The 27394-nt window shown below is 49.7% G+C and overlaps 2 protein-coding genes across 9 annotated transcripts in view; both read right to left on the bottom strand.

The window, feature by feature from the left end:
* WBP1L (WW domain binding protein 1 like) overlaps positions 1-17809 on the bottom strand; it is a 66197-nt gene extending 48388 nt beyond the window's left edge. The window contains exon 1 of one of the 3 annotated variants that reach the window (XM_080403504.1): positions 17019-17809. In XM_080403504.1, the coding sequence (XP_080259630.1) occupies positions 17019-17238 (220 nt within the window). In that variant the 5' untranslated portion in view covers positions 17239-17809. The remainder of the gene's footprint in view (positions 1-17018) is intronic. The other 2 variants (XM_080403505.1, XM_080403506.1) reach the window with 2 other exon arrangements.
* A 2710-nt stretch (positions 17810-20519) lies between these two features.
* SFXN2 (sideroflexin 2) lies at positions 20520-27391 on the bottom strand. Of its 6 annotated transcripts, none has more exons than XM_080403482.1 (12): positions 27304-27391; positions 26054-26226; positions 25582-25752; positions 24381-24479; positions 24164-24239; positions 24001-24086; positions 23281-23341; positions 23143-23209; positions 22531-22580; positions 22188-22237; positions 21892-21939; positions 20520-21497 (listed from the first exon to the last, which is right to left on the bottom strand). In XM_080403482.1, the coding sequence occupies exons 2-12, from the start codon at positions 26212-26214 to the stop codon at positions 21398-21400; spliced, it is 969 nt and encodes a 322-aa protein (XP_080259608.1). In that variant the 5' UTR covers positions 26215-26226; positions 27304-27391; the 3' UTR covers positions 20520-21397. The 6 variants fall into 6 exon arrangements, with proteins under 6 accessions (XP_080259608.1, XP_080259607.1, XP_080259605.1 ...); XM_080403481.1 differs by having other exon boundaries at positions 27253-27353; XM_080403479.1 differs by lacking the exon at positions 27304-27391 and adding an exon at positions 26869-27121 and having other exon boundaries at positions 25582-25668.
* Positions 27392-27394: the final 3 nt, after the last annotated feature.

Raw genomic sequence — 27394 nt, 5'->3', positions numbered from 1 at the left:
AGAACTTAAACCAGATGTCTAAGCCTTCCCAGCAGCTGGGTTGCTGGGTAGTCAAATTGCCCGCTGCCAAAGAAAGCAAGGCAAGCTTGCATGCTGACATCCACATCTCAGGGGCAATTAGAAGCCAATCACTCTGCCTGCCCAGCCCAACACTGTCCTGCAATGGATGGGACCTGCTGGCAACCTGCTCTGGCCTCCTCTGTCCTTCACTCCCCAAAAGTATGCATGGCAGACCTTCGTGGTTCATGGCCATCCAAAGATTTTGGTATGCAGTTCAAAGATCTAGAAGAGAGACTACCCTGTTCCAAGCATCTGAACATTTTTCAAGCAAAAATGAAGCTATTAAAACAGTTTGCACTGCCAGTTTGTGTTCTGTACTCCCTTTTCAGATTCTGTGTTTGCATTTCGACAAGCTCACTCTCATCTCACAGGTCTGTTCCCAAATCTGCATCTCTGTGTGGTGTTGCCTCCAAAGGGGAATACAATACGAGAAACTAATCTTCTTGACTTCACTACAGAACCAATTAACTAAGAGTTGCAAAGAAGGAAAAGCTTTTGCTTGGACTATTTGTTCCTATGCAATAAGCACTGCATATGCAATTTGTGAGGTGCACAAAAGCTTGATCCTCATGTGTCTTCATATGTTGATTATTTACAGTAATGCTTTCCAGACAAATAGAAGAACAGTCCCCACTCAAGTACAAAAGAAGCCAAGAACAATAAAACTGTATCTCAACAATTAGGTAAAGTTTGACCATAGTACTTGAGGGCATTGAAAACCTTTGGACCAAAACTGTGCAGAAGAAAACAAGGAGTTTCTTGGTTAACAATTCATAATTTAGACCTGAAGACTCTCATCCAGAGCTCCAGTTGAAGAGGGAAATTACACAGTATTTATACACCTGGTACCACACAATCTCCCAGTATTTTGATACAACCCCCCCCGTGTTTGTAGTATATTCACTATTTTAATGTCCCCATTTTAGATGAGAAAGGTGAAATTACCTTCTTAATATCATGTGGTAAGCCAGGATGAGAACTGAAGAGTTCTCACAAAAAGTACTTGTGTGTCAAAGGAAGGACTCTGGAGTACACTGTGACTTCTAAAATAATTACTTTTTGTATTTATAAATACACCCTCAAAAAACACCCACCAACAACTAAATCCAAAGAATTTCCTTTGAAAATTCTTTTTTTCCCCCCATGATTCACCTTTGCACTAATTCTTTGGGTTAAGTAAACTATCAAGACACTTCACCCTGAAGAGCCCTCACCACTGCAGAATATGCAAGATGCCCACTGTCAGGACCAGGAAAAAGCCAACAAACACAGAAGCAATGTAAGACCTGTAAATGAACAAGTTAATGGGTTGAACCAGATAAGAGCAGTGTTTTTAAAGCCTATTTCTTTAATTAAAAAGACATTAGTTAAAAGCATGAACAAGTTTTACCTTGCACCCTGTCCTGAAGGAAAGTGCCTTCAGAAGAACTGTTGGCAGGCAGTGCCTGTGCGAGAGAAGAGCTAGTGATAAAAACAGCTCTCATAGCAAGGACACAAATAAACAAAATCTAGGGTCATTCATTTGAGAGTCTGTCCCAACTCGTAAAATGCCACTAGAACTTAAGGTTTCCAGATTTGTAATATTAACTTTTTCCTGTATTAATAGTGTGGTAATGGCTACATCAACAGCAGCAGCTCAGCCAGCCTTCAGATTACACTCGTGCAAAGCACACTTTCACGGACGCAAATACGCCCTCCATTTGCCTGGTTCAAGATGCAAGTGGCACAGCACCCAGCTGGGCCACTGTGAACGTCTCGTCTAGTGCCATTTTCCTCCCCTACAGATGTCTATGTTCTCAAGCCATGCTTACATACATAAATTTAGTCCTGTTTTATTAGGACACTTAATATACTTAATTCCTTGGTAGCTCTTCTAAAATCATTTAGAGTACAATCATAGCAAGAAGAGTTTTGTTTACGCACTGCTAGATAGTATGACACAGACAAGAAATTGTCACTGCCGCTCTTTCTGTTCCCCAAAGTTTATGTCCTCAGTGAAAAGCTGTGTAAGAAAAAAAAAAAAAGAAGAAAAAAAAAAAAGATTGGTCTGGGCTTTGTTCACATGAGGAATTCAGCAAGCCCTTACATTTCATATCAGCCTGAAGTTACATGCCAGCAAAGGTGAAACAGGGCAACAATAGATTTGTCTGGTGCCCTAATCTGAAGTTTTCCTGGCACAATGCTTCTCAATAAATACATAGCATACTGAAAATAAAGGAGGACTGCTTCTTCAGCTAGTCCATCTAGAGAAAGCAGACTACAGGTTTCAGAATGGAAAACAGTACTACGAAAAGCAAAATCACTCCAGATTTCCTGAATTCATCTTTTAATGCCAGAACGATCCTCAGACTTTGCAGTCAAGGGACAGGCCTAAAAGCACAAAATAGGTCCAAGGAAAAGAAGACTCCTGACTCTTGTTTCCACACCCTAACTGCTCTCTGGTAGTTTAGTATGATCACGTACCCTGGGAAATACAGAGATACAAGGACAGAGCAAAAAAGCAAGAAACTCAATAAAACAATAAGCCACAAACACAAGAGCAATATTTAAGCAAAAATTTCCTAGTAAAATGGATGGAAAAAAGGAGCAAAACAATGAGACAAAGAGAAAACAATGCAGCTAGAAGAAGGAGAGGAAAATAAATTAAGAGCTCTTATTTTTGACACTGCAATTTAAGACAAGCTTTGTTGGAGTCCAAGTGCTAAGTGTCAGTAAATGGAGACAATCAGCAATGACAGATGTCTGCAAGCCTGTTTTATCTAAGCTTCACATCACAGGAGACTGGAGAGTCAAATACAAGCTGTTTGTGAAGTTTGCTTCCTCTAAATAGACAGAAGTCAAAACGACAAAGTCATTTGAAGACAACACAATACAGGCATGACCCTCCTCCTCTTCAGCATTCACTGTTTGAAAAGCAGTCTGCAAATGAACAAATGCAAAAACCAGTAAGGAAAGGAAGAATTCATCACACAAGAGACCTAGATGTCAGTCATGACTTTCACATGCATTCAGGTAGCTGCATTAAATGCTTTCCAAGCATAGAGCAAAAGGTCTTTCAGATCATATTTGAAAAAAAGTGTTTCCTCCCTCCAAGAAGGGTTGGGGGGAAAGCACTTTAGGTTAATTTTTCCGATACAATTACACAGGACATACAGGATGAAATGAAGTCAGCTCAGTGTCATGGCCTTGGAAGATACACTGATTTCTTAAAAGGTTTCGTCCAGTCTTTACAACACCCCTGTACCAGGCCCACCAGCTCTTCCAAGCTCTTCCCCCACCTCCTGGCTCAGACTGACCCCAGGCACTGTTTAACCCTTTGATTCCACACCAGTCACTCCCAATTCTTGTTCTGATCAGCAGAGAGCTCTAAAAGGTGCTTTTGCAGCAGGTTGTTAGCTCTGTGGGGCCAATTTTCTGCTTACAACCAGTGGGGTGGCTGTCACGGGATATTTTTTGCAACATAATGGCCTGATCTTCTCGTGGAAGCAGAAGACATACAGCTCCTGTGGCTTCTTCCTGTTGGCCACTATCCACCACTGGGGATTTAAAGAGGATCCCACATACAGAAAGATGTTTAAAAAAAACCAAACAAAACCAAACACAGAATCATAGAATCATTTAGACTGGAAAAGACCTTTAAGACATCCAAGTCCAACCGTTAACCCGGGACTGCCAAGCCTACCACTAAACCATGTCCCTAAGCATCACATCTACATATTTTTTAAACACTTCCAGGAACAGTGATTCCACCGCCTCCCTGGGCGGCCTGTTCCAATGCTTGACCACCCTTCCAGTGAAGAAAGTGTTCCTAATGTCCAATCTAAACTTCCCCTGGCATAACTTGAGGCCGTTTCCTCTTGTCCTGTCACTAGTTACCTGGGAGAAGAGACCGACCCCCACCTGCCTGCAACCCCCTGTCAGGGAGCTGTAGAGAGCAACAAGGTCCCCCCTGAGCCTCCTCCTGGCCAGGCTGAACAGCCCCAGTTCCCTCAGCCGCTCCTCATCAGCCTTGTGCTCCAGCCCCTTCCCCAGCTCCGTTGCCCGTCTCTGGACACGCTCCAGCCCCTCTGTGTCCCTCTGGCAGTGAGGGGCCCAAAGCTGAACACGGTGTTCCAGGTGCGGCCTCACCAGTGCCCAGTACAGGGGGACGGGCACTGCCCTGGTCCTGCTGGCCACACTGTCTCTGATACAGGCCAGGATGCTGTTGGCCTTCTTGGCCACCTGGGCACACTGCCAGCTCATGTTTAGCTGGCTGATATAGTATTAACAAATAAAGAGCTTATTACAAAGAGTCAGGAATACAAAGCTTGGCAACAGTGAGTATTTCTGCATATTTTGTACTCTCCGTATCAAGCTTCTGGTGCAGCTGCCACAATTAGACTATTGTTTGACTGACATCATTATCCCAGCCTGTCTTGATTATGAGCTCCAGTTCCATATCAAGTACAAAAAAAATAAAAAATCTCTTGTGGTCAACAGATCAACCTGCTGGTCATATCTGTGTGCTAGGACACAGGAGAAAAGAGCTAATTGGTCCTGTTCACTGAAAAACCTCTGTGCCATCTGCTGGCATACCATTAACGTCCGAGGTTTCCTTCCCGCTTCCAACAGGCAAAGCTTAACACCTTTTACAAAGGGAAAGCTCAAGAGGGGTGGTGAGATTCCTGCCAAAACACACCCTTCCTAACTGTTTCTTCAGCTTATCTGCCTTTTCCTCTTCAATCTGCTGTTCAGCCAGCAGGAGACAGAAAAGAAAAATAAAAGCAGTTCTGTAACCACTGGAGCTCTGTAAAGCTGACCTCCCATCAATTTGTTCCACAAGGCTGACTGACTTTCCAGGCTAGTAAACTGTGAGCTCTGACTGAAACTTTTCTTGAAGCTAGGGCATGTATCAACTCCGTCAATCATGGACTCACAAATTTCCCAGTGCTTAATAAGCTTGCAACTGTAGCTTCTCATTCCCTGATGCTTCCCTGCTTGTTGAGGTGTTTGGGGTTTTTTGTTTTGGAGGTTTGTTTATGTTTTTGCTTTGTTTTTTTAAGATCTCTGTGACTATCTGTTTTCAGGAATTCTGTTGAAATCTTATGCATCTTTGATGCCTCTTCCTATCAAATTTAGTTCAAGTTGGCCAGTGGCTTCAAAATTAATTAATGGGGAGAGAGACACTGACAACTGCAAAAAGCTCACCTCCTTCTGTGAGCTATCTTCTTTGCATTAACAAAATCCACTTTCCTGCCCACTCCAGGACTTTTGGCAAATCAGTATCTTGACAAGCTCCTCAGCCTCAAATAGAGCCAAGATACATTTAGTTTTTGCTTTGATCATGATCCTTCCCATATCTCAAGAAGAAAAAACAACACAACAACCAAACCCACAAGAACTCCCCTGGACCTCTGCTCTTGAGTTGCCTCTGAAATTTCTGTTGCTGCCTTGTGCACACAAGAACCAGAGACGAAATAAAAACACATCACCACTAGAAGTAACAAACTTCCACCTCATAGTAATGCAATAGATTAAAGAGGAAAGAAGAACGGAGAATCCTTTGCTTTACTGATAGATATTTCCTTTCTTGAGGTAAACTCTTTCCTCTGCTGGTCCTAAGGACCACACTCAGGATCCTGAGGTCTTGAATGACCATGAAAAAAGGAAAGGTCCTTGTTCTCCCTTCTTCCTTAAACTCAGCACCCTACAGCTTGTCAGTTCTGGTAGCTGCTTGCCATACTCACCTACACCCCTGGAACTCATTATCAGCAAGAGGCCACCAGCATTTTAAATGGCAAAAGCGCTGTCCCCTAATGCACTGGGGATTCCTCCCATGCTCAGGCTGTCACTTGCTACAAGCCACAGTCACTGTCAGTGGTTGGATTTGTTTTACAACATGCTGGTGTAAAAGTCCTTGGGAAGGAGGAAGAGTCAGGAAACTGCATCTAAATCTCCTATACAACCCAGCTCTCGCATCCTTTTTTCTCTTATCAGTTTGGACCAACCTCAGGTGATGCTGGGCAGATGGATACTGGCTCAGTGGAGGAGGCCAGCAAGCCAGTAGGACCAGAAGCTGCCTCCACACAAAATAAAGTCTCTCCTTTCTATTTGCAGATGTTGTTCTGGACACAGCATGCGAGGGAGCACTGGCCACACTGTCATTAAATGGTTTGGTCTGCTCTATCAGTCTGCCATCACCACCTTGATACAAGAATTACTTGATTTAAAGAAAACAAGAAATAATTTGAAAAACACAGGATGTTAACCAACCCTTACAAATAGTTAACAAGACATGGCCTTGGCAGAAGAAACAGACACCATAAATATTCAAAGTAAGAAACAACATAGCAAACTCAAGGAGAACCAAATGGTTAATGAGACCAAACAGAAAATTACTTTAACTGTGTGAACAATCCTAATTAGCATACTAAAAGATCCACCCTCGAGCTAAGAAAGCCCCCTCCCCAAAAAACGTGCAAAGAATACTGTAACTTCAAATGGCAAAGAGGTTGGTAAGAACCAATGAGAATTAATTGTGGCTATTTGTAATTGTAAACAGTTGTTCAAAGTGTGTAAAATTTTTTAGCATGTGTTAAGAGCTGTGCTAGCTTTGTGGATTTACCACCTAGCCCCCATATCTGTGCAGACATGCAATAAACAAATACCCAGCCCTTGCACAGTGGGTAAAGAACCCAGATTTGGGGTAACAGTTTTGGGGACTCCGACAGGACAGCCGCAAGACCTTGCTTGTCATCTCTGACAGCAGACCAGACTGGACAGAGCTCCAGCACACATTGAACACTTGATCAGGGACTCCTCTGGATTCTCTCCAAAGTTGGGGTGACAAGCGACTCAAAGATGCAATGCCCAAACAGAGGTATTTGCGCAGGTAAAAAAGGGGTGGGGTGGGGGGGGAAATTCCTGGATTGGTGGGTATCCCATTTAGAATTTACTCTCACAAGAGATTAATATTTCTCACATTTAGACACCAGTCACAGGGACCTTAACTGACCAAAGGGGTCAGAGCCCAGTGCGTATTGGGGTAAGCTGTAGAGGGGCCACAGCCGACAGTATTTGGTTTTGGTTAGGATAGGGTCAGGCCAATCCATGATTCCTCCCTGTAGCCCTTTGGCCAAGGCCAGAAAGAGAGCTATGGGGATTTTTAGGAATGGCAGGATGGTGCAGAATGTGGATACCAAATGTTGGACTAAAGGCTAAGCCTTTATACAAAGCCATAAAAGGTCCCAGAGAACTGTTAGAAAGGACTCCAGAACGTCGGAAAGGCTTTGATGAAATAAAGTTGATGGAAGCCCCAGCCTTGGGCTCACCTAACATGAAAAGCCTTTTCAGCTACATGTACACAGAAGACAGCAGGTGGCATTGGGAGTGTTAACCCAGCTGCTTGGTGACTGGAAGTGGCCAGTCACTTTCCTAAACAATTAGACAAAGTAAGTAAAGGCTGGCCTGCTTGTCTATGAGATGTAGCTGCCACAGCATTGTTAATTGAAGAAGCCTGAAAATTAACTTTAGGACAACCAATAACTGTCCTAGTGCCTCATGCAGTAACAGCCATTCTAGAACTGGAAGGACATCATTGGATCTCTCCTAGTTGACTAATGAGATACCAAGCAGTGTTGCTGGAACAAGACAACACCAATCTTAAAACAGTAAGCTCCCTGAACCCTGCCATCCTACTGCCCCTGCCAGAACAAGAACCTCTACAACATAATTGTTCAAGTATTATCGAGCAAATTTTTGCTTGTAGACCAGACTTGAAAGATGGACCGCTAAAGAGCCTGGACATGGAGTTATTCACACATGGGAGCAGCTTTGTATATAATGGAGTAAGACAAGCAGGATATGCGGTGGTGACTCAAATTGAAAATATTGAGGCTAACCCATTACCTCCTAATACCATCAGCCGAAAAGGCAGAGATGATTGCTTTAACCCGAGCATTAGAAATTGGAAAAGGAAAAAGGATTAATGTGTATACAGATTCTAAGTATGTGTTTGGAGTTATTCAGGTTCATAGAGCAGTTTGGAAAGAGAGGAATTACTGCTGGTAAACACTGGCAAATAGATTCTCCTGAGTTACTGAGGTGCAATCAGTGTAAGCATCTGCTTGTTTCAGTAGGCACCTTTTCAGGGTGGCCAGAAGCCTTCCCTTGCCATACAATCCAGTGAGACAGGTTGTTAAGATAAGTAAACTAGAGGTCCTTTACCTTTGAACTTGCCAGTGCATTACTTTCAACCAGGAGATCTGGTTTACTGCAGAAATTGGAAAGATGAACCACTAAAAGAAAAGTAGAAAGGATCATATACTGTTTTACTGATTGCTTACACAGGAGTGAAATTTGAAGGAATCGACTCCTGGGTACATTATACCCGAGTGAAGAAGGCACCTATGACAAAACAGTGGACCACTGAACAAACCGGAGACTGTAAACTAAAAATTTCTGAAGTTTAATGACCTGTATATGGGATTCTGGAAAACCATATATTGAACTAGATTGTACTTGAGGATTAATTTTGTATTGTTGCATGCTCGTTATAAGAGCTGTAGTAGTGATAAGAGTGCATACAGAGAAATACTAATTTCCTTGTAAACAAGAAATGGTACTATAAATTGCTATCAAAGCTTTGCTCAGTTATAGTGATAGGACAATGCACGAACCCTGAGAGGCAGCCATGAAAGGTTCCTTGGGAGGACACAAAATACATGAATAGTGAACAGAACCAGTTGTGCTGGGTCTATACACACTTCATGGGGAGAATTATGGACAAATATATCCTTTAATATAAATGAAAGAATAGAAGAACAGAAAGTAACTGCCCTTGATCTCCCACAAAATTATTGCACTTCTATCCACAGACGCAGTCCCCAAAAAGGAACAGGTAAATTAAGACTGCAAAACAGGTTATCCACCTTCCAGTGGGAAATATAAAAAATGTAATAAAACAATTGATGTTTTGACACCAATTCTTAAAACCCGAGTCTCATGTTAGCCAGTCCCAGAAGGAAAAGCTTGGTATTGGATCTGGGTGATGAAAGCAAGAAAGTCTTTACCTATAAATTGGTCAGGAACTTGTACTTTAGGAGCCATATTGACATGAAATGATTAAGGGAATTATTAACAAAATTTAATGTATTGTTAGTAGTTTTACTTTAAGACAATTAGAACAAATTAATTGTTAATGGTTAAATCAAGTTACAAGCATTTTTGAATGCCCTACTAAGCACTTGGTTAAGCACCAGCAAGTTCTTTGTTTAAAGGAGGAAAGTACCACCAGATGAATGAACTGACTGGAAGTTTACCACCAGAAGCACTAACTAGGGGAAAGGTAATTCTGGCAGGGAGATCACTACCATCTGCCCATTGACCACCAACTCACGCCCACTCACCCCCAGACCTAAAAAGAAGTTGAGACTGAGCATGCAGACTAATTAGCATAAGAAGCAAGAGAACTGTTTGAGGAATAGGAAGCTGAGTATTAAGTAATGAAAGAATTGTTACTCGTACATCATGAAAGTTTATGTCTCTGCTTGCTGAAATGTGTAAAAGTTTTGACAATCAGCAAGCAAGGCATTTGTGAGTGACCACCTAGCTCCCTACTTCGCACAAACTAGAATGAAGGAATAGAAATACCTCCACGTGGTGATCTGGCGCTGCGCACCAGGTAACAAATCCACCTAGGGACAATATTACTGAATGTAACTATAGTTGAAGAATTGACACCAGGATTATAGCGTCATTGTGATCCTATATGAAAAGACACATGGGAAGTAATCCTTTGATTGAAAGGCCGACAGCCTTTCATTCAATTGCTAGATGGTTTATACTGTGGTTAAGAGTAAGTAAGCTTGAAAAAGCTATAATAAATATATCAGCAATAGTAGAGAAAATAAGAAATGAGATCAGAAAGTATAACAATTAGCAGACATTACTATTCAAAACAGAATAGCTTTAGACATGCTGTTAGCATCTAAGGGGGTGTGTGTGCGTGTACAGTCTTATTTTCTAGTTCCTGTATTTACATTGACCAAAGCAGCAGAATATCTACAGATCTTAATGACATTTGGAAACAGCCTAAATTTTTACATGAGATACAAAATGATGACAGTTCTATTGGCTTTGCTGAAATGTGGAAATGGCTGACCTCTTGGGTACCAGATTTTAAGTTCACAGATAAAGAAGGTGATATGCATTGTGATTGCAGGAGTTCTAATATTTGTGAGTATATATGTATTAATTCAGCGTACATGGAGATGTTGTTCCATCTTGGGTGAGCCAACTAATGTAACGATGAGACTAATATGAGGGAAAAAAAAAATTCTTCCCTTATACAGTCTCAGAGGGGGATTTGATGCGAGAATTACTTGATTTAAAGAAAACAAGAAATAATTGGAAAGACACAGGATGTTAATCAACCCTTACAAATAGTTAACAAGACATGGCCTTGGGAGAAGGAACAGACACCATAAATACTCAAGGTAAGAAGTAACATGGTAATCTCAAGGAGAACCAAAAGGTTAATGAGACCAAACAGAAAATTACTTGAACTATGTGTGAACTCTCCTAATTAGCATACTAAAAGATCCACCCTCGAGCAAAGAAAGCCCCCTCCCCATAGTCTAGTACCTTTAAATGATGAAGAGGCTTGTAAGAACCAATAAGAATTGTGACTGAAGTAATTGCAAACAATTGTTCAAAGTGTATAAAATCTCAGCTATTGTCAAGAGGTGCGCTAGCTTTGTGAATTTACTACCTAGCCCCCATGTCTGTGCAGAAAACAAATACCAATAAACAAATATCCAGCTCTCAGTGTGGATAGGCTCTTACACGCTGGGTGAAGAACCCAGATTTGGATAACAACCTCACTTCGCACCCAGCAAGGACTCTCATGCAAAGTGCTCCCTTACAGTTTCACAAGGCATTGCAGAGACTACAGCAGTTACCTAAAAATAATACTGGGGGCAGTGATCCCACTGATAATCACATCATTAAGAAAAATCAAGTTCTTCCTTGTCCAAGCAGATAAACAGCAGGTCTCTGCAGCACCTTGAGCCTTCCTTTGCAGTCAAACACTACCTGAGAAATCAGGAAGAAACATCATTTGTGACTGCCACACCAACACACTTCTTGACACAGGTAAGGTATGGGCATGTAAATCCTGCTTGGCAAGACTGTTCTCTCCAGCCAGCTATTACTTCAGGCGTGTTTGTTATGTGCACTGTTCGCAGGCTCAGCCACGCAGGCAATCTTGCCTGTCACAGCTCTGCTGCCACAGCACCCAGGTGTTGGCATCTCAAAGCCTGCCTTCTTAACTGTGGGTTTTCTAATCACACAAGACAGCAGGGGGAAGGAGGAATGAGATTTCCCCATCAGCATCTCTCTATGAAGTCATCCAGGAGTCCCATCCCACACTCCGTGCTTGCTTTCTTCCGACTTGGAAGCACAGACCAAAACCTGGCCCAATCAGGTTGTCCTGCAATGTACAGTGAGTATCTCTGCCCTGCCATGACTCATGGCCCTTCTGAGATTGTCACCGGCCCTGCCTCAGAGACTGCTTTTGAGATGCCTCTGACATGTCGAGTCCTTTCCCCCATATTGCAAAAACAACAGCCCAACCCTGGCAGGAACAGCTTGCCCAGTCATCTTGGATTCATGAACCCCCTGAAACAAATGCAAGACAGGAGTGTGTACAGCCATAGAGTCACTAGTTAAATGCATTAATAAGCTGAGCAGATTCCTATGCAGCTAACCGGAAAGGGCAAACTCTTACCTACCCTGTACCCTGTAAAACAGGGCAGCTTAGATTTGAGGAACATCCCCAAACCCAGTACCAAGCATGCATGTTGTCAGGAGACAGAACAAAAGGCCACATGTAGCTCAGTTACTAAAACTGCATGACATGCCAGACAAGGAGACGATTACATATGCAGAGCCACGACCAAAGGGCACAGCACAGACAACACTGGATGGAGAAGCAGACCATAAGATCACTAGCCTTTGTGCCACCACAAGCTAATGTCTGTTCAATCCCGCGAGTCCTCCCAGTATGACTTAAAGGGAAAAAAGGGCAAAAAGAAAAAGGCGGGTTGTTTGCATTTACTAAATATACTGCCCATTACCTTGGAGGATGTCCCTGTGTTTTCAGATTACAAAGAAACATAAACTGCTCCCTACATTAATGCCTTTCTAATACCACAGAAAGACAAAGATGAACTTCAGCATAACATCGGGTTAATACAGGCTGACAGAGCCATATAAAAGCACAGTTTGCATTTTTGTCAGCAGAAAAGCAACCGCTGTAGATGCTATGGTGAGCAGCACTTCTAGGAATCAAAGTGAAGGGTCGATGGGTGTTTTAGCCAGGGTTGAGTAACTGCTGTTGAAATGTGGCCAGACATTGAGCACATTCATCCCTCTGCCTCACTGGAAGGGCCAGTAGTGGTATCACCACTTTGGGCAGGATCCCTGCTGCTCAGCAGCAGTCACCCAGAAGCACTGCACCCAGCGGAGCCACTGCTGGTGCTGTCAGTACTGGATGCTGCTGCTAGCCAGATGAGGCTGACCTGGTCTGACCCTGCCTGGCTCTTGAGGCTGAGAGGATGGAAAAATCCCCAACCATATCGAAACAACTCTGGCAGATGAACCTTTCCAAGTTCCCCTTGCAGCATAGCACTACTCCACAAGAGCTACCCAATTTTATTCTTAAGGTAGTGTTATATATTTGTTAATATGTGGAGGGTGCCAGGGAAATTCTCAGAAAGGCAATGACAGGCCCCAGTCGGAGTTGCTTCGACTATCCTGAAGAAAACTGCCATACTCTCCCCAGGATCTATCAGACACTTTCAGACCAGGCTTTCCATTTGCTGCAGAGATGCAAGGAGAAATTCTTACAGCATTTTGTGTAATTGTGAGGGTAACTCACAAACAAAATTTCAATCAGCTGGAAAGTGTGCCATACAGATGAGGCGCCAGAGTTCACAGTGGTTTAATCATCACGGTACGAGCAGTACTTAATCCAATCCGCAGTTATTTAGAGGTTCCTGTTCTGAGCAAGTACAGGACGTACTTTGATCTCTGCTGCCTCCTGCCAAAACTGTGGAAATTAGCAAGCCAAAAACCAAGAGTCACAGACAAAGATGTCATGGAAGACAAAATATATCCTATGGTTATACAAGCAGCTCTCCTTCTGAAGACCCTGATGCATTTTGGAAGACACAGAAGTGCAGTTCCAACTAATTACCTTTACCTTAATCAAAAAAGTTGTCTTAAATTTACAGATGTGGAGACGAGCCTCTCTTACGTGGGGATAATTGAAACTTTGCTGTTCAGCTCACAAACTACCTGATGAAGTGATGCTCTGAAAGGGCCCAAGTGCAGCCAAACTCTTAGATGAAGTGTAGTAACTCCATATTGGTGCAATCAGAGCTGTGGTCACAGCAAGAGCACAGCCTTGGACAGAAATTCTGCGTTATGGGGGTGTTAGCCACAGCGACAGTCACGCTGAGTTCTTCCTTAAAGCAAGGATCCATCCTCTTTGTCACATACGATGAATCATCCCTCAAGTCACAGTACTTCAAGAAAACTCTTTAATTTGGGATGAAATCGGTCTTTAAGAAGAGCCTGCTTCTGTCAGATTTTGGCTCAAAACCACATTATTAGAGAAAGACAGATTCCACAGACTTGTCACATAGTTAACATTCACTTAAATCTCTTGTTTTTAAAGAAAACAACAGTTGAGAAAACTATGTGATAATTAAGTTGTAGGCGTGGGAAGCAGACAGATAGTTAAGGCAGTCAACCTTTACTCTGCCCTGTAGAGACAAACTACAATAGAAAACTTATTCTGTTCAAACTTCTTCATTACAAATTCGATCACATTCATTTCAAAATATATTAATTTCTTATTTCCCCACTTCCTTCTCCCTCAAACCAAGAGGGGAGTGCCCAGCTAAGCTGTGCAGTTAAGGCTATACATCTATGGTCGCAACTGAACATGGCTAGATTTCTTCTTCCTGTGACATTTATCCTAACTTTATTACACAATTGCAATTATTTCTGCCCATAATCTACTGACAAATGCTTCAACTCCAGTTAACAAGAGTTTTGCGCTCTGATTACAAGTGAAACGGCAATGAATAGTCATGGAGACGGTTAAATAACTTGGATTCAGGACGGTAATGTGCTAATTATCTTCACTCTCCTCCACCCGCCACCCTAAACAAGCCTTAGTTAAAAGAAAGGTCTTTGAAGATCTTAGGCAGCCCGGACTTATTTTAACCTGAAAAATCAGACCCTCCTGTGGAGTACAGCATGTTCTCGGGAATGTTTGTTCAGTGCGGCTAGGCAGTACAGCTCCACCTCCTGAATTATTTAGAGGACACATTTCCTGCAGCACCTCCCAGCTTTAGACCACCAGGTCTGTTGGACTGTTTTTACAGGCAAGGAGGCATGGACCCTGAAAAACAAGCTCCCCCAGACAGCAGAAGCAAGCAGGGCATGGCAAATGTCTGCAAGATAGATGGAAGTAGGCAGCGGTCACAAGAGGCAGCAAGGGCAGCAACAATCTGAGAGAACAAGAGGCAAATGCTGTCAAGAGTTTCAGCTAGAAACACCGGAACCCTTGGTATGGAGATCTTCCTATTCCAGCTCCTCTCTACAAGCTCCCAGGAAAACAGGCTCCAAGGTGCACACACGCCAAAGCAGGCAAAGTTTTGTCACATACTGGTGTTCAAGATCCTACATAACCACTGTCATTTTTGAGTGGGTAGCTGTCAATCTCTAGTATGCAGTGAGATAATACCAGCCTTTTGACAGACAGAGTCTACATTTAAGATCTAAAAAAAACCTGCAAGGGTTTTATATAGACAAACTATGAAAAGAAAATGAGTAAAAGATGCATCTGTATCTAAGTGCTCTAAAGAAAATATAGGCCGCCAAAGCTCTTCTCTCCCACTCTCATGTATTATACCACTCAAGACTTACTATTTTAGGATTATTTCTGGTGCACTGACTGGAGAGGATATCCACAAGTCATGTATGCAACTATTCCACAGGCAACCTACCTGTATGGTTGCTTCCACACTCCTCCTTTTTCCTTTCCTCCTTTTCTACTTCCTATTCCTTTCTTCTACCAGCTCTTTGACAAATGTATAAGCTGTATGATGCAGGGAGCATCTTCCACAGTCTTCAAAGCAGGTATGGTATTTTTATTAGCATGTATACGGTTGAAGACTTTCACAGCTACTGTACAGATAATCCTACTAGCTGACCACTGCTCACAGCTGGAATACTGCAACAACCGGAGACCAAAACAAACCTGAGATGTGCTCATATACGCTTAGTTCATGTATGGCAGCTCACAGACGAAACAGAGCAACAACTAGCACTTCTATCTATTAAAGGCATTTAAGACAACATGGAAAAAGTACTGTTCAATGCAATCCTGCACTTGGCTCCCCAGGGCAATAATGGCCAAACCATAGCCTTGGTGCAGCTGAAGGAGATTTGGGATGGCACTACCAACAGGGAATTACACAGCTATTAAAGTAGATCTGGCGTGCTCAGCACCCTGAAAAGAAGACGGAAATTTAAAAGGAGGGTAACATCTGTAGCCATAGACAAACTCCTCACCTCCTCCTCCTGCAGAAGCATTGCGAAGTATTTCAATGAACCCCTTCCAGAAGGGACACTCCCCATCTGCACCACCATGACATCAAGCACCATGCAACCCACAGTCTGTGACCTACACTCACAGATCAGCATCTCACTGGCTCAGACCTTCAACAAATGCAAGCTACAATCTGTAACTTAAAAGTAATACACCACATCAAATCAGAAGTCACCATATTCCATCTGTGTCCTGCAGAGGATGAAAAAAAGACATCTTGACTCTGCGACAGTAAGATCCAGGTCGTGCATAGGTTGCTTGGCCTAGTATAGTCCTCTCTGAGTGGTGCTCAGAGATCAACATGCTCCCACATATCAGGGTGGGAGAGGTTTACAGGCATCTACACTGGGGGAGCCAAGAACATCACTGGAGAGCTGAACGGTACACATTGCAGCATAGGCAGGAAAGAATAAAGAGATGAAGAAGAAAGAATCAACTTCACTAAAACCCTTTCCAGGCACAAAGAAAGTAGTAAGCAAGTGGTCACAGCCTACAAAGACAAGGCCTGGGCCTCCTCATCCCAGCTGAAACACACCCCCTCTTCCTTCCATCTATGCAGAGGCTTGCGTCGAACCTCCCCACCACAGCTCCTGCAGGGGAAGACTGGCTCACCTGGCTTGTGCAGCACCACACAAGTCTCATTTACTGCTGACCCAGGTCCTTTGGCTACCTACCCCACAGCCACCCCTCAGCTCATCCCAAACCTCCTCCAGCCCCGTCCCCTCACAGGCCACATTCTCCCCTGTTGCCACCACCGAAAGACACACGCACCTCCACCCGCAGGCCCCTGCGCACCTGCCAGCTCCAGCCTTCTGCTCTCACCATAACCACCTTCTCCATAACCTCCACTCCACCACCATTAAACACCATTCCTCCATGTCCTGCAGCCACCCTGCCATACAAAGCACCTCCAAGAGGCACTGCCACCCAACCCCTACACCTCTCCATCCCCACGACACACAAGCACCCCCAGACTGAGGGTCTCTGCATCTTCTCCAGCTTTGCTTAAGTCAAGGGGGGGTCCCCAACCCTTAAGCGGGCCCCTAAAAGCCTCCTCCCTCAGCCCCAAGAGCCCCAGACACCCCACGCACGCTCCCACCCCTACCAGCCCAGCCTGACCCCCTACCCCAAAGACCACCTCCCTCAGCCCGGAGGGCGCAGCCCCCCCGCTCACACCGCTGCCCCCCCCAGGCCTGCGCGCCCCCCACAGCCGGCCCCCACCACAGGGACACGGCCCCCCAGCACGGCGCGACCCCAGACCCCCCCCAGGCGGGCCCCCCAGGGCAGCCCCTACCTGGGCAGGCTCCACGCTGGCGGGCAGCCCCTCGGGCAGGGCCTGGAACAGCAGCAAGGCCATAGCGGCGCGGAGCCTCCTCGCCATCCCCCCCCACCCCCCGCTCCCCGCCTCCCCAGCCCGACTGCGGCCCGGGACGGGAGCCGAGGGGGCACCCCGCGCCCCGACCCGCCCCAGCCGGCCGCCTATTGGGCAGGCGGCGCACCGCTTGGTTTGTCATTGGCTTAGCGTGCTGTCGCTTAGGGCAGAACCGGGAGGGGCGGGGTCTGCGAGCAGGGAGCTGCCATCTTGAGTGTGGCGCACCGGGCAGGGAGCCTGGGGTGGGACACGGGCCGCCACATTGTGAGTGGCGGAACTGGCCAGAGAGGGGTGTGAGGGGCTGCACCCCCAGTGCAATGCACCCCCTGTTACAGAGCCGTGCACTGCAAAACCAGGGTTCACAAATACCCTCTGACCTGCTACGGCCTCCCTGACACCCCAATGGCAGCCAGGCTCTCACCCACCATTCGCCTGGTCACATCTGGTCACCATGGTCCCCACTCAGCGCCCTCCCCAATGTACCCACATACCCAGCCCTGGGGCACACCGGAGAGCTGGGCATGGAGAGGGTGGTGAAATGGCAGCAGCGGCACAGGGCTGGGCTAGAGGCGCCCAGCGGGCAGCCATGCGTTGGCGGTTGGAGGTGGAAGCAGCACAGAGAGGATCTCCCACTGCAGCTGGGTCCCAGGTGTCCCCACGCAGCGGTCCCCTGCCTGGGCTTGCACCCCCAGGAGAAGTGGGGGCACCAGCACCTGGGGTTAATTCACAGCTCAGAGGAGATGCCCCCTGTTTCTGGCATTTCTGCACAGCCGCTCCCAGCACGCCAGGCAGCCTCCATGCTGGATTGCCATGGCGTGGTCTATCAGATGCTCAGATAACATGTTAAGAAAAGCCAGAAAAAAAATAACCAACTTAGCAGCTTATCTCCTGCCCTGGCATTTTTCCATCAGGGCAGTACTTGGGGCACACCTAACCCTGCTGGATTAGCTCCTCCACCCGCCACATGCAGGTGTTAGTTAACCCATTGCATGTGCACCCTGCTTGCTCCCCTCTCTGTAGGCAGGCAGCCCACCAGTGTCCACCAGGCTCTGGGTGAGGAGCAGCGAGCCAAGCCTGCCTGCTGGGGCTGCTGATGGTCAGAGGAGACCCCCAGGCTCCCATGCCTCCCCAGCCTCTCCCCGGGCTCTGCTGCAGCCCAACATGACGACTTTGGGCTGGTTATCATTTGAAGGGAGGTTGTAAACATGCTGGAGGGCTGACATTTTGGCCACACACGGTTACTAAAGGGGCTTTATTCCTGTTTGCAGCTAGCCTTGAAATTATAGGCACAGCAGGGAGAAGGAGGCGAGCACACCAGAGCACAGGACAAGCCCAGATCAGGTGTGACTCATTGCTGGAGAGTAATTAACACTTGCAGCTCTTCCCAAACAGGGATGAGTCCAGCTCTGACTCCTGGCAATTAAGTTTCCTTCCTGTTGCAGCAATGGGAAATGGAGCAGCAGGGCTGGCTGGAGTCACCCTTGGCAGCATAGGGACTTGCTGGCCGCAGCCTGGCTGTGACCCTTCTGCTCCCCAGCAAGACCAAGGCAGGCTGGGGAGTTACTGTGGTTTTGGGAAGTGCAGGCAGGTGCTGGCTGCAGCAGTCATCTCCCAGCACCAGAGCAATGTGAGCTGTTGAGATGACTTGAATCCTCCAGGGGATATTCTAGCTACAACCTAGAAACCCAGAAACCCCGCTGAGTTAAACTGTCAGCTGGCACAAATCCAAGTCGATCTGAAGAGGGAATCCACCGCTATAAGCTCAAGGGGGTAAGTCTGGCTTGATGATGGCTTGCCAATCCTCCAAGTCCAGAGCAACTCTCTTCCCCTGGCCAACAGCAATAAACTGCACCACGTGCTGCTTCCCAGGGCAAGGGGAGAACTGCTGTGAGATGGCAATAGCTCTTTAGAGCGTCCCCCTGCTCCATCACTTCTCTGGTATGGCTGGGGACAGGAAAAAAGGAGTGAATTACTGAAAAAATTACTGACGCTTTCCCACCGTGGTCCCAGCTTTTGCTTCGGGTGGCTGCTGCCCTGGTATTGCTGGCCACAGAGCCCCCTGCCCTGCTGGGACCCCCACGCACTGCGAATGCAGGAAGGGTCAAGAGCAAGAGTGTGGCTGTGATGCGCAGGGGAAAGGCAGTTTTAGGGTCCTACAGCACGTTGTTTTACAAGCATTGCTCTGCACCCAAACATGCCAGAGGCATGTTGGACCCAAGCACAGCCCAGGCTGCTACAGGTGCCTTTCTGAAAGTGCTCAAAGCAGTTTTGGGTGTAGGGCAAAAGCAGCTTGAGTTAAGGAGCTTAAGAAAAGCCGAGAGAAGAGATGTCTTTTTGTGGCTTCTTTCTACTCCCAACGGGAGTGACATCTGTTTTGTTTCATGTGCTTATCTATTATTTTAATTGCACATTAACAAGAGATCTAATAATGCCCAGGGAACAGATACACAAGTTTGAACATGTTTTTCTACTTTCCGCTGACCTATTAATTATTTCAGAGCTCTTGTGCAGCTTTCTAGCTGTAGCTACACGTGGTTGGAGACATTATCCTCTGCCTGTTGCAGCTTAGGCAGAAGTAAATCCACTGTGGATACAGCTTGGCCCTTCAAGAAGTGCGTTTTGGGTTTGGCTGCTTTCTTTGTAGGAGCAGAATGATTAATGCCAGAAAGCCCTTTGGCTGCAGACCCTGTGCCTCCACAGTGGTATGCAGCTGATGTGGGGATGCTGCTGTCCTCAGGGATCTGACATGTATCCCTGGCTGGAGGGATGAGTGTTGACCATCCGCTGGCCCATGGGGCTCTCTGAGCAGCCACATCATATGCTGGTTAGAAAAACACTTGTCCCACCAAGGGATGTTCATCAGCAAGCACAGAACCTGGATGCAGCTGGCTGACAGCAAGGTCTTTAGCCCAGGACTTGGGATGAATTCTGGGGCTTCTTCCTCCTCCAAAAATAGGCTGCAGCAAACTCAACCTGCTCTTCTTTGGGGTGGGAAAGGCCTCATGGCAGACCCAAGTTAGCATCATGCAAACCTTGCCTTGCCAAGAAGACAAACAGCACCCATGGGTGTAGGAAGGGTCACCCAGTATCATCCCCCTAGTCCCCCCAATGGGATAAGAGTCACTATGATGATGACACTATCACCTCCCTTTGTCACTTGCCTCAAGACTGTTTGTAGCGAGCCCCAAAACACTCTTGGGGAAGACTGCATGGGATGCCCAAGGGTTTCAGGGCTAATGACAGCCCTTGCTGAGCCTCATGGCTCTTTCTCCTTCTCCTGGCCCCGGTGCTGACCCCCACCCTGGTGCCTGGTCAGTCACAGAGCCCACACCTTTCCCTTTCAAGGCAGGCATGACATCCACATCACCAGCCCTGCCCAGGGAATCAGACACGCAGAGACCAGCCAAAAGCAGAACCCACAGCTGTTTTTTAAAAATCACATTTTATTTTTCAACCCTCATCTCTGTTGTTTATATTGCTGCTATTCAGAGCCTGAATTAATGCCTCAACAGCTTTGTGAGTCCTGTGTCTCCTCCTCCCTGTCCAAGGGGGGCCAGAATCAACTGTCCACCAAAGCTGCAGGTCCTTGGTGCTACCATGGGGATGGTGAGATGTGGGACAAGGGTGACGGCTGACTCTCTTGCTCAGGAATGGCTAGATTGAAAAAATTAAAGCTTAAAAACAATTACTTATTTCTCTCCTAGATTGTGGCAATTGCAAAGTGGATAAAATCTGAATCTGAAAGCAAGGAAGGCATGGTCCAAACATTGGTCCCTGGACTTTGGAGTGATCCCTGCGCAGAGGGGACAGGCCCCTTCCTGCCTGCCAAGGCATGATCCAGCTCATGGTAAGAGGCCACTGTGCTGGTTTAAGGCAGCAATATGGTTTGGTTCCTGGTTCAATGGCAGAGCACCTGCTTTCGGAGGTAGGACTGTGATCTGAGCCATGAGGGAGAGAGCCTGGTGCCTTGCAGGCTCAAGCCCAGTGACCATGTGAAGTTCAGACAGGCTGGGCAGATCCTCCTGCGCTGGGCAAAAGGCACGGGAAGTGCAGCCACTGCCCAGAGCAAGAGGGACACGGGGAGGCAGGGACACAGCCAGCAGCATGTGGCTGGAGGCTCAGGACAAGGCAAAGTGCTGCAAGCTGGGCAGAGAGCCAGATCCTGCCTCTCCAGAGGAAGGAGGCAGCTGAGCTGGGGGGCAGATCTGGCTGGACCATGCTTCTGAGCCCTGCTCAGGGGATGTAGAGCTGCTGGTGACAGAAGGCTGGAGGGGTGCAACAGCTTCTGAGGTAGTTTCCATTCACAGTCCCTTGTTAAAATAGACATATGGCACTTTGTCCCCGTGCTTGGCCACGATACTGTCACGCAGTTCCAGCTCGAGGTCAGTCAATGCAAGGGAGCTGTGGGGAAAAGGGATAGACAATGAGACCCACGATCCTCCTCCCTGACGACCAGTCAGGCCACCCTCCCTCCCCATTGCCATTCAAGGTCCCCTGCAGTCCTATGAATCTTGCAGGCTCATGTCAAGACCCACCACCCATCTCTGGCATCCACCACTCCCAGTGCTGGGGGGCAGAGAGCTGTCCATGAGGCTGGGGGTCCCACTGCTCCCAGCACAGAGCAGGGGAGGCACATGCCCTCCTGCTGCCTGAGGCACCGGCATGTACAGACAGGCGCTGCCTCAGGTTGAAGGGTGGGCGCCCGTTATGCTTCTGCTGGGACAGGCAGACAAGAGCTAGGAGGAAAAAGGCTCCCGAGGTCCCGTGCAGGAGAGGGAAGTAGTGGGACAGGTACCATCTCTGTGGGAACAGGGCGCAGGCTGCTGGTACCATGAACAGAAGGCTGTAGGACAGAGAAGAGACAAACATTAGTGTTGGGGATGACAGCCTGTTTGCCCCCTGGCCGCAGGGACCTCAGCCCAAGATATGCTGCTCACACCGCAAGACTCCCAATAACCGGGGAAAGCCCAGGCTGAAAGGCAAGCAGCTTTGCAATCCCCTGCCAGGAAAGAGGCCTTTTTTTCAAGCACCCCTCAGAGCAGCGCTCCAGGTACCAGGTACCCACAGGCACTCGAGCAGTGAGATACTTACAAGCCCCCACAGAGCAGCACCTGCAGAGGCCCATGGAGAACCCGGATCCGCTGTAAGGGAAGAGCCAGGATTGAGTCCCCAGCCTGGCCACAAGCCCTGCTCACAGGGTGAAGAGGCTTCTCCCCTCAACAGGGCTGAATGCCCAGTATCTCTGGGGTGCCCCTGACCCCTGCCACACTCCTACAGCCTCTCTGTATCACTTGAGAGACCTCTGGTATACCAGTGACTCAAACAGGAAAAAAGCAAGCAGGCTCTGCAACCCCCCATTTCATCCCCAGCATCCCAGCAGTGGCGGAACTACAGGACCCACAGGAAAACCATGGCAGGAGAAACATGGGCTCACCTGCATGAATGGGAATTTCTCCAGTCGCTCCATGATGATGGGCAAAATAACTAGGAGGAGAGAAAAGGTCAGAGCTGCCCTGCAAGCCAGCCTATAGAGCTGCCCCAGCAGGACCTCCCTCCTGGAGGCCATGGCTATGGCTAGCTGTGCTGGGGGCCGCTGGGTATTTGCTTATGGCAGGGACCTGGCACGGGACCCCATCCACCCATCACTGGGGCAGTATGATCCATGCTCCTTCTGCTCCCATCCCTCCTGCCAAGCTTGTGGCATGGCAAGGATCTCATGATGGCACGGGGATGCTGGGCTGCAGGATGAGGGCCCAGGGCCAGAGAGCATGAGAAGTGTCCTTGTGGAGCCCAGCTGCCAGGGGAGCACACCACATTCCCCACTGGCTCTGGGTTGGGATGAGGAGGGCTGGGGGCTTGGGGGGACTCTGATGGGAATCACAGGATGGGGAGACCAGCTCCATCAGTGACATGTGACCAAATGCCACCTGGGATGCAGGGCCACCCTCCCTCTTCTTCCTGGGGGAAACAGAAACAGGGGACGGCGAGGCGGTGGGTCCCAGGGGAGCCCCTGGTCTGGCCACCAACCCTCCTGCCCTGTACTCACTCATGCCTGGTGCTGCCATGGTGATCCTAGAGACCACAACCTGTGCGATGCCCTTTACTGCCGCCCTCTGCAAGCAACAGCAACAGGTGAGCCTCTGCCACGCCATGCTCCAACCTGGCCCCCCACCTCCAGACTCACCCTGGAGTGGCCGAGCTCATTGTTGTCCCCATCTGTCACTATGACTCCATTGATGATCTCCCTGGAGGGGACAGGCAGCTGTAAGTGCGGGCCAGGATGGTCAGGGAAGTGTGAGGACACGAGGTCCCCCCGTGCTGTGCTGGCACAGCAGCTGCAGCTGCCCCCCGCCCTGGCCCTAGGGCACGGGGCTCCGGGGGGGGTCCTTAGCCCAGCCGATGCTGCCATCTTCAGGGCATGGCTGCGAACGGGGTCCAGCTGTTCGGGGGACAGACACCTGCCTGGGACCTGCAGCAGAGCCAGGGGACAGTCCCCCCACACAGCACCACAGCTCCCTGTGCCGTGACCTGTGGGAGACCCCGAGCAGCAGGACTCAAGAGGGCTCCAGTGCCAGGACATCGTGGACTGGGGCTCTCCCATGGGCACACACAGAAGACCTTTGAGTTCGAGGGATCTTCCAACCCAAACCCCAGAACAGCTGTCCTCAGCCCAAAATCCCCCTCCTGCTCTGGGCAGAGGCTGAGCCACCCCACCCAGCACCCTCCCCGAGACCTGGCACCACGAACACGCAGACCCCGGCCCACCTCCCTCCTGTCCTCCCCCCTACCCCTGGGATGGGAAACCACAGCAGGGCAACCAGGCAGTCCAGGAGCCCGACTGCCACCAGCTCACCTTTGGAGGGAGCTGGGTCCCTCGAGCACCCCAGCCACGAGTGGCACTTACTGTTGCCGCATCATGGGGATATTGACACAGTTGGCAGCAGCCACAGCCGCAAAGGGGACCCAGCGGGCCAGCAAGGGGGGGGCTCGCTGCAGGAGACAGGCTGATGTCAGTGAGGGAGGGCAGGATGCGGCCAGCTGCCCCACCTGGCCTTGTCCTGGCGTACCTTGGTGTAGAGGTTGAGCCCTACCGCGGTGGCCAGTGCTGTACCAGTGGCTGTGAAGTAAGCCACCCCGATTTGCCTGGACAGTGATTTTCAAAGAATGGAGAGAAAAGAAACACCAACTCTGACTTGATCCTGTTCCTTCAGTGCCCAAGACGGGGCAAGGGTGATCTAAGGGACCCAACACAGAGGGTCCCCATCCTGTGTGGGAGCAGCTCACCTCAGCGTGATGGGGGAGGCAGCGTTGCGGTTGGTGTAGTTGACGAGGGCGTTGAAGGACTGATTCACCCACTGCCAGAAAACCACTGCAGGCACCGTCCTGCAGAAAGAAGGGACCAGGAAAGCGCTCAAAGGTCATCACAGATGCCCGGCCTGTGCCCACGGCCAGGATGGGCTTGGCAGGGGGACAGGCAAGATGCCCTCAATACACGTGTCATGGTGTCTCCCAAGGGAAACCGAGACACTGCAGCAAAGCCACAAGCCAGTGGCAAAGCTGGGAAATGACCCTAGGAATCCTGGCTGCCACAGACTTCGAGGGGCACACAAGGGGGCCCAGCCCTGCAGGGTGCTGGGCCAGTGGTGGGAGACCCAGCTCTCAGCAAGGCGACAGCTATCTTGCTGGGCTGAGATCAGCCTTTGTCAAAGGAAGCAACAAGGAAAGAGCACATGGGGACAGAGGCAGCTCTGGGGTGACCAGGGTGCCTGCACTCTTCAGGGACACTGAGGTGGGGTGAGAGGGGACATGGGGACATGTGAATCCGAGCAAGCTTTGGGATGCAGGAAGGTGGACATGGATTGAGAAGAGGGTGACCCATCAGCACTGGGAGATCCCCAATTCAGACAGGACCTCACCAACAACCGGCAAACCAGTACAGCAAACAGGGATGGGATGGGGATTCACTGGGAAAGGCAGTGTCTATCTGACACAGCCTCTGTGCTGGGGACGGGATTGCACACCACCCCCCAGCAGCCATTTCAGAAGGGAACTGCAGGGAGCTGTCGGCATGGGCTGGGGATGCTGCAGCAGGCTGGCCTGGGGGCACATTTGCTCCTTGGTTTCAGGGGCCGTTATGGTCCATGGAGCAAGAGTGCTGGCCACACAGGACTTGGCTGTGTTAATCATTACAGGGGCTCCACGAAGAGCTAAGCTGAGCTCAGGGTAAAGCAAGACCATGCCCAGCCATGTCAGGGGCCAGGAGGACCCGTGATGCTTCCACCACAGGCTGAGCACTGGGGACAGGGCACAGGGACATAGGGCTATGGGCTATGGGATGCAGGCAGGCACAGCAGCCATGGACATACCTCAGGCAGCAGCCAGCCCCAGAGGAGGCAGGCTGGCCATGCCCTGGCCACTAGGGATTCTTCGAGGGGCTAAGGACCATCAGGGCTGCACCCCAAACCCAGCGTCCCCAAGAGCTCACCGGTAGAACTGGAGCATGCAGCCAGTGATGGCCATGCCCCCTGGCACCTGGAAGGACATCCTCCCAATGAGGTTCATCTTCTCGCCGCTGTCAGGGTGGAAGGCTGAGTCGTACAGCTTCTTGGCATAGAGCAGCTGCTCCTGGCTGCTTCCTGGAGGCACCAGCCCAGCCCTGCAAGCCCAGAGCCCGTCAAGGGCAGCCACACAGACCCGCCGGCACCTGGCACCACTGGGGCACGGAGCCCCAGACACCAAACATTAAAGGCAGGTGAAACATCTCCCACAAGAAAACTTGTCCCAGCTTGAGGCTTCCAGGAGAAGCCTGGGAAACTCCCCCAAAACCACCTCTGACGGATGTTACGTCCCAGCATGCCTGCTTGGGAATGACTGCCTCCATCCTCCTGTGGCCCTGCAGAGTGGCTGGGTACAGCCACAGGGATGGCACCTGCCCCAGCTGTATCCCTGTCCCTCACCTGCAGCCTTCCACCAGTGCCTTGGCCCGGTCCAGCTCTTCCTCTGGCACCAGCACCGTCCGCGGGTCAGTGATGTTGAGGAAATGCTTCAGGCGCCCCACAAAAGTGCTCTGGTCCCAGCGTGGGGCGTCGATGTTGAAACCAAGGGGAATGGTGGCCATTTTGGTGTGGGTCTGGGCAGGAGGAGAAGGCGGCTCAGGAAGATCCTGCCTCACTTGCCCGTTAAGTGTGGGCCTGCCACAGCCACAGGAGCAGTTAACTGGGTGAGAGCCGTGGGAGGTTTATATTTAACGGGAAAGTTGGACTTTCAGCAGCCTTGAGGCCGGGAGCTTCCTGCACCCCTGCTGCCAGCTGAACACTGCAGCGAGGCTGTGCCTGCACACACTGCCCTGCTTGCACAGGGTCCCCCCACTTGTGCTGCCCCTCCCCAGCACCTGGCACCCCCTCCTCGGGCTGAGACCATGCTGCACAGCACTGTGACACCCAGCCTGCCCCCTCCACTGGGCTGCACAGCACAGCCCTGTGAGTGCTCCCCGCTGGGGCGTTACACTGCGCCCCCCACTGGTGCGCACACAGCATGGCACTGCACCCGCTCACTGTCCTGTGTCCCCCCCCAGTGGCACCACATGCCCCCACGGCAGCACGCTGCAGCCTCCCATGCCTGCACTGCATGTGCCCCTGAACACCGCCTGCACCCTCCTGTGACAGCACTGCATAACTGCAGTTATAACTGATAACTGTGGCCCCACACCGCACCCTCCTGTGGCACCAGAGCAGCACCGCGCTGCATGCCCTCCATAACATGGCCGGCTCACCCCCGCAACAGTCATGCTCTCCCTCACGCCACTACACTGCATCCCCCGTGGTACCACACTACATGTTTCCCGTAGCAGTACACAGCCCTGCACTGCTGTGGCACTGCACTGCATGCTCCCCGTGGTGCTACACTGTGTGCCACCCTGTGCATGGCATGGCATGGCATTGCTGCCCTGCCCTGCATGCTGCCCTGCCTTGCATAGGGCCCTGCGCTGCCCGCGGCCCGCAGCATTGACAGCGCCCTCGCAGCATGGCACTGCCCCCTGCCCTGCCCCGCGGCACGGCACTGCACTGCCCTGCCCCGCGGCGCGGCGCGGCGCGGCGCGGCGCGGCGCGGCCCTACACACCCCCGCCCCGCCCCGCGCGCCCCCACGTGGCCCTACCTGCAGCCCCCAAACCCCTGGCGCACCACCTCCCGCCCACGTGGCTTCTACCTGCCCCCAGGCTCCGACACGTGGCCACTCTCAGCCAATCACAGAGGCCCGAGCGGCCGCGCCCATCCCACCCCGGCAGCGCGGCCCCTTG

The sequence above is a fragment of the Falco punctatus genome (assembly GCF_963210335.1).
Source record: "Falco punctatus genome assembly, chromosome: 9".
Classification (NCBI taxonomy): Eukaryota; Metazoa; Chordata; class Aves; order Falconiformes; family Falconidae; genus Falco; species Falco punctatus.
Note: the sequence above shows the minus strand (reverse complement) of the source record. Positions and strands in the feature narration are given on the sequence as shown.

What these genes read in the sequence shown, in the direction of transcription:
- SFXN2 (XM_080403478.1), bottom strand. Translation starts at nt 27,030, where the DNA reads ATGCCATGCCATGCACAGGGTGGCACACAGTGTAGCACCACGGGGAGC. An exon ending in AGAGCATGACTGTTGCGGGG is followed by an intron (nt 26,227 to 26,868) that starts GTGAGCCGGCCA and finishes CCTCCTGCCCAG; the next exon opens with ACCCACACCAAAATGGCCAC. An exon ending in GCCTCCCCCATCACGCTGAG is followed by an intron (nt 24,240 to 24,380) that starts GTGAGCTGCTCC and finishes ATCACTGTCCAG; the next exon opens with GCAAATCGGGGTGGCTTACT.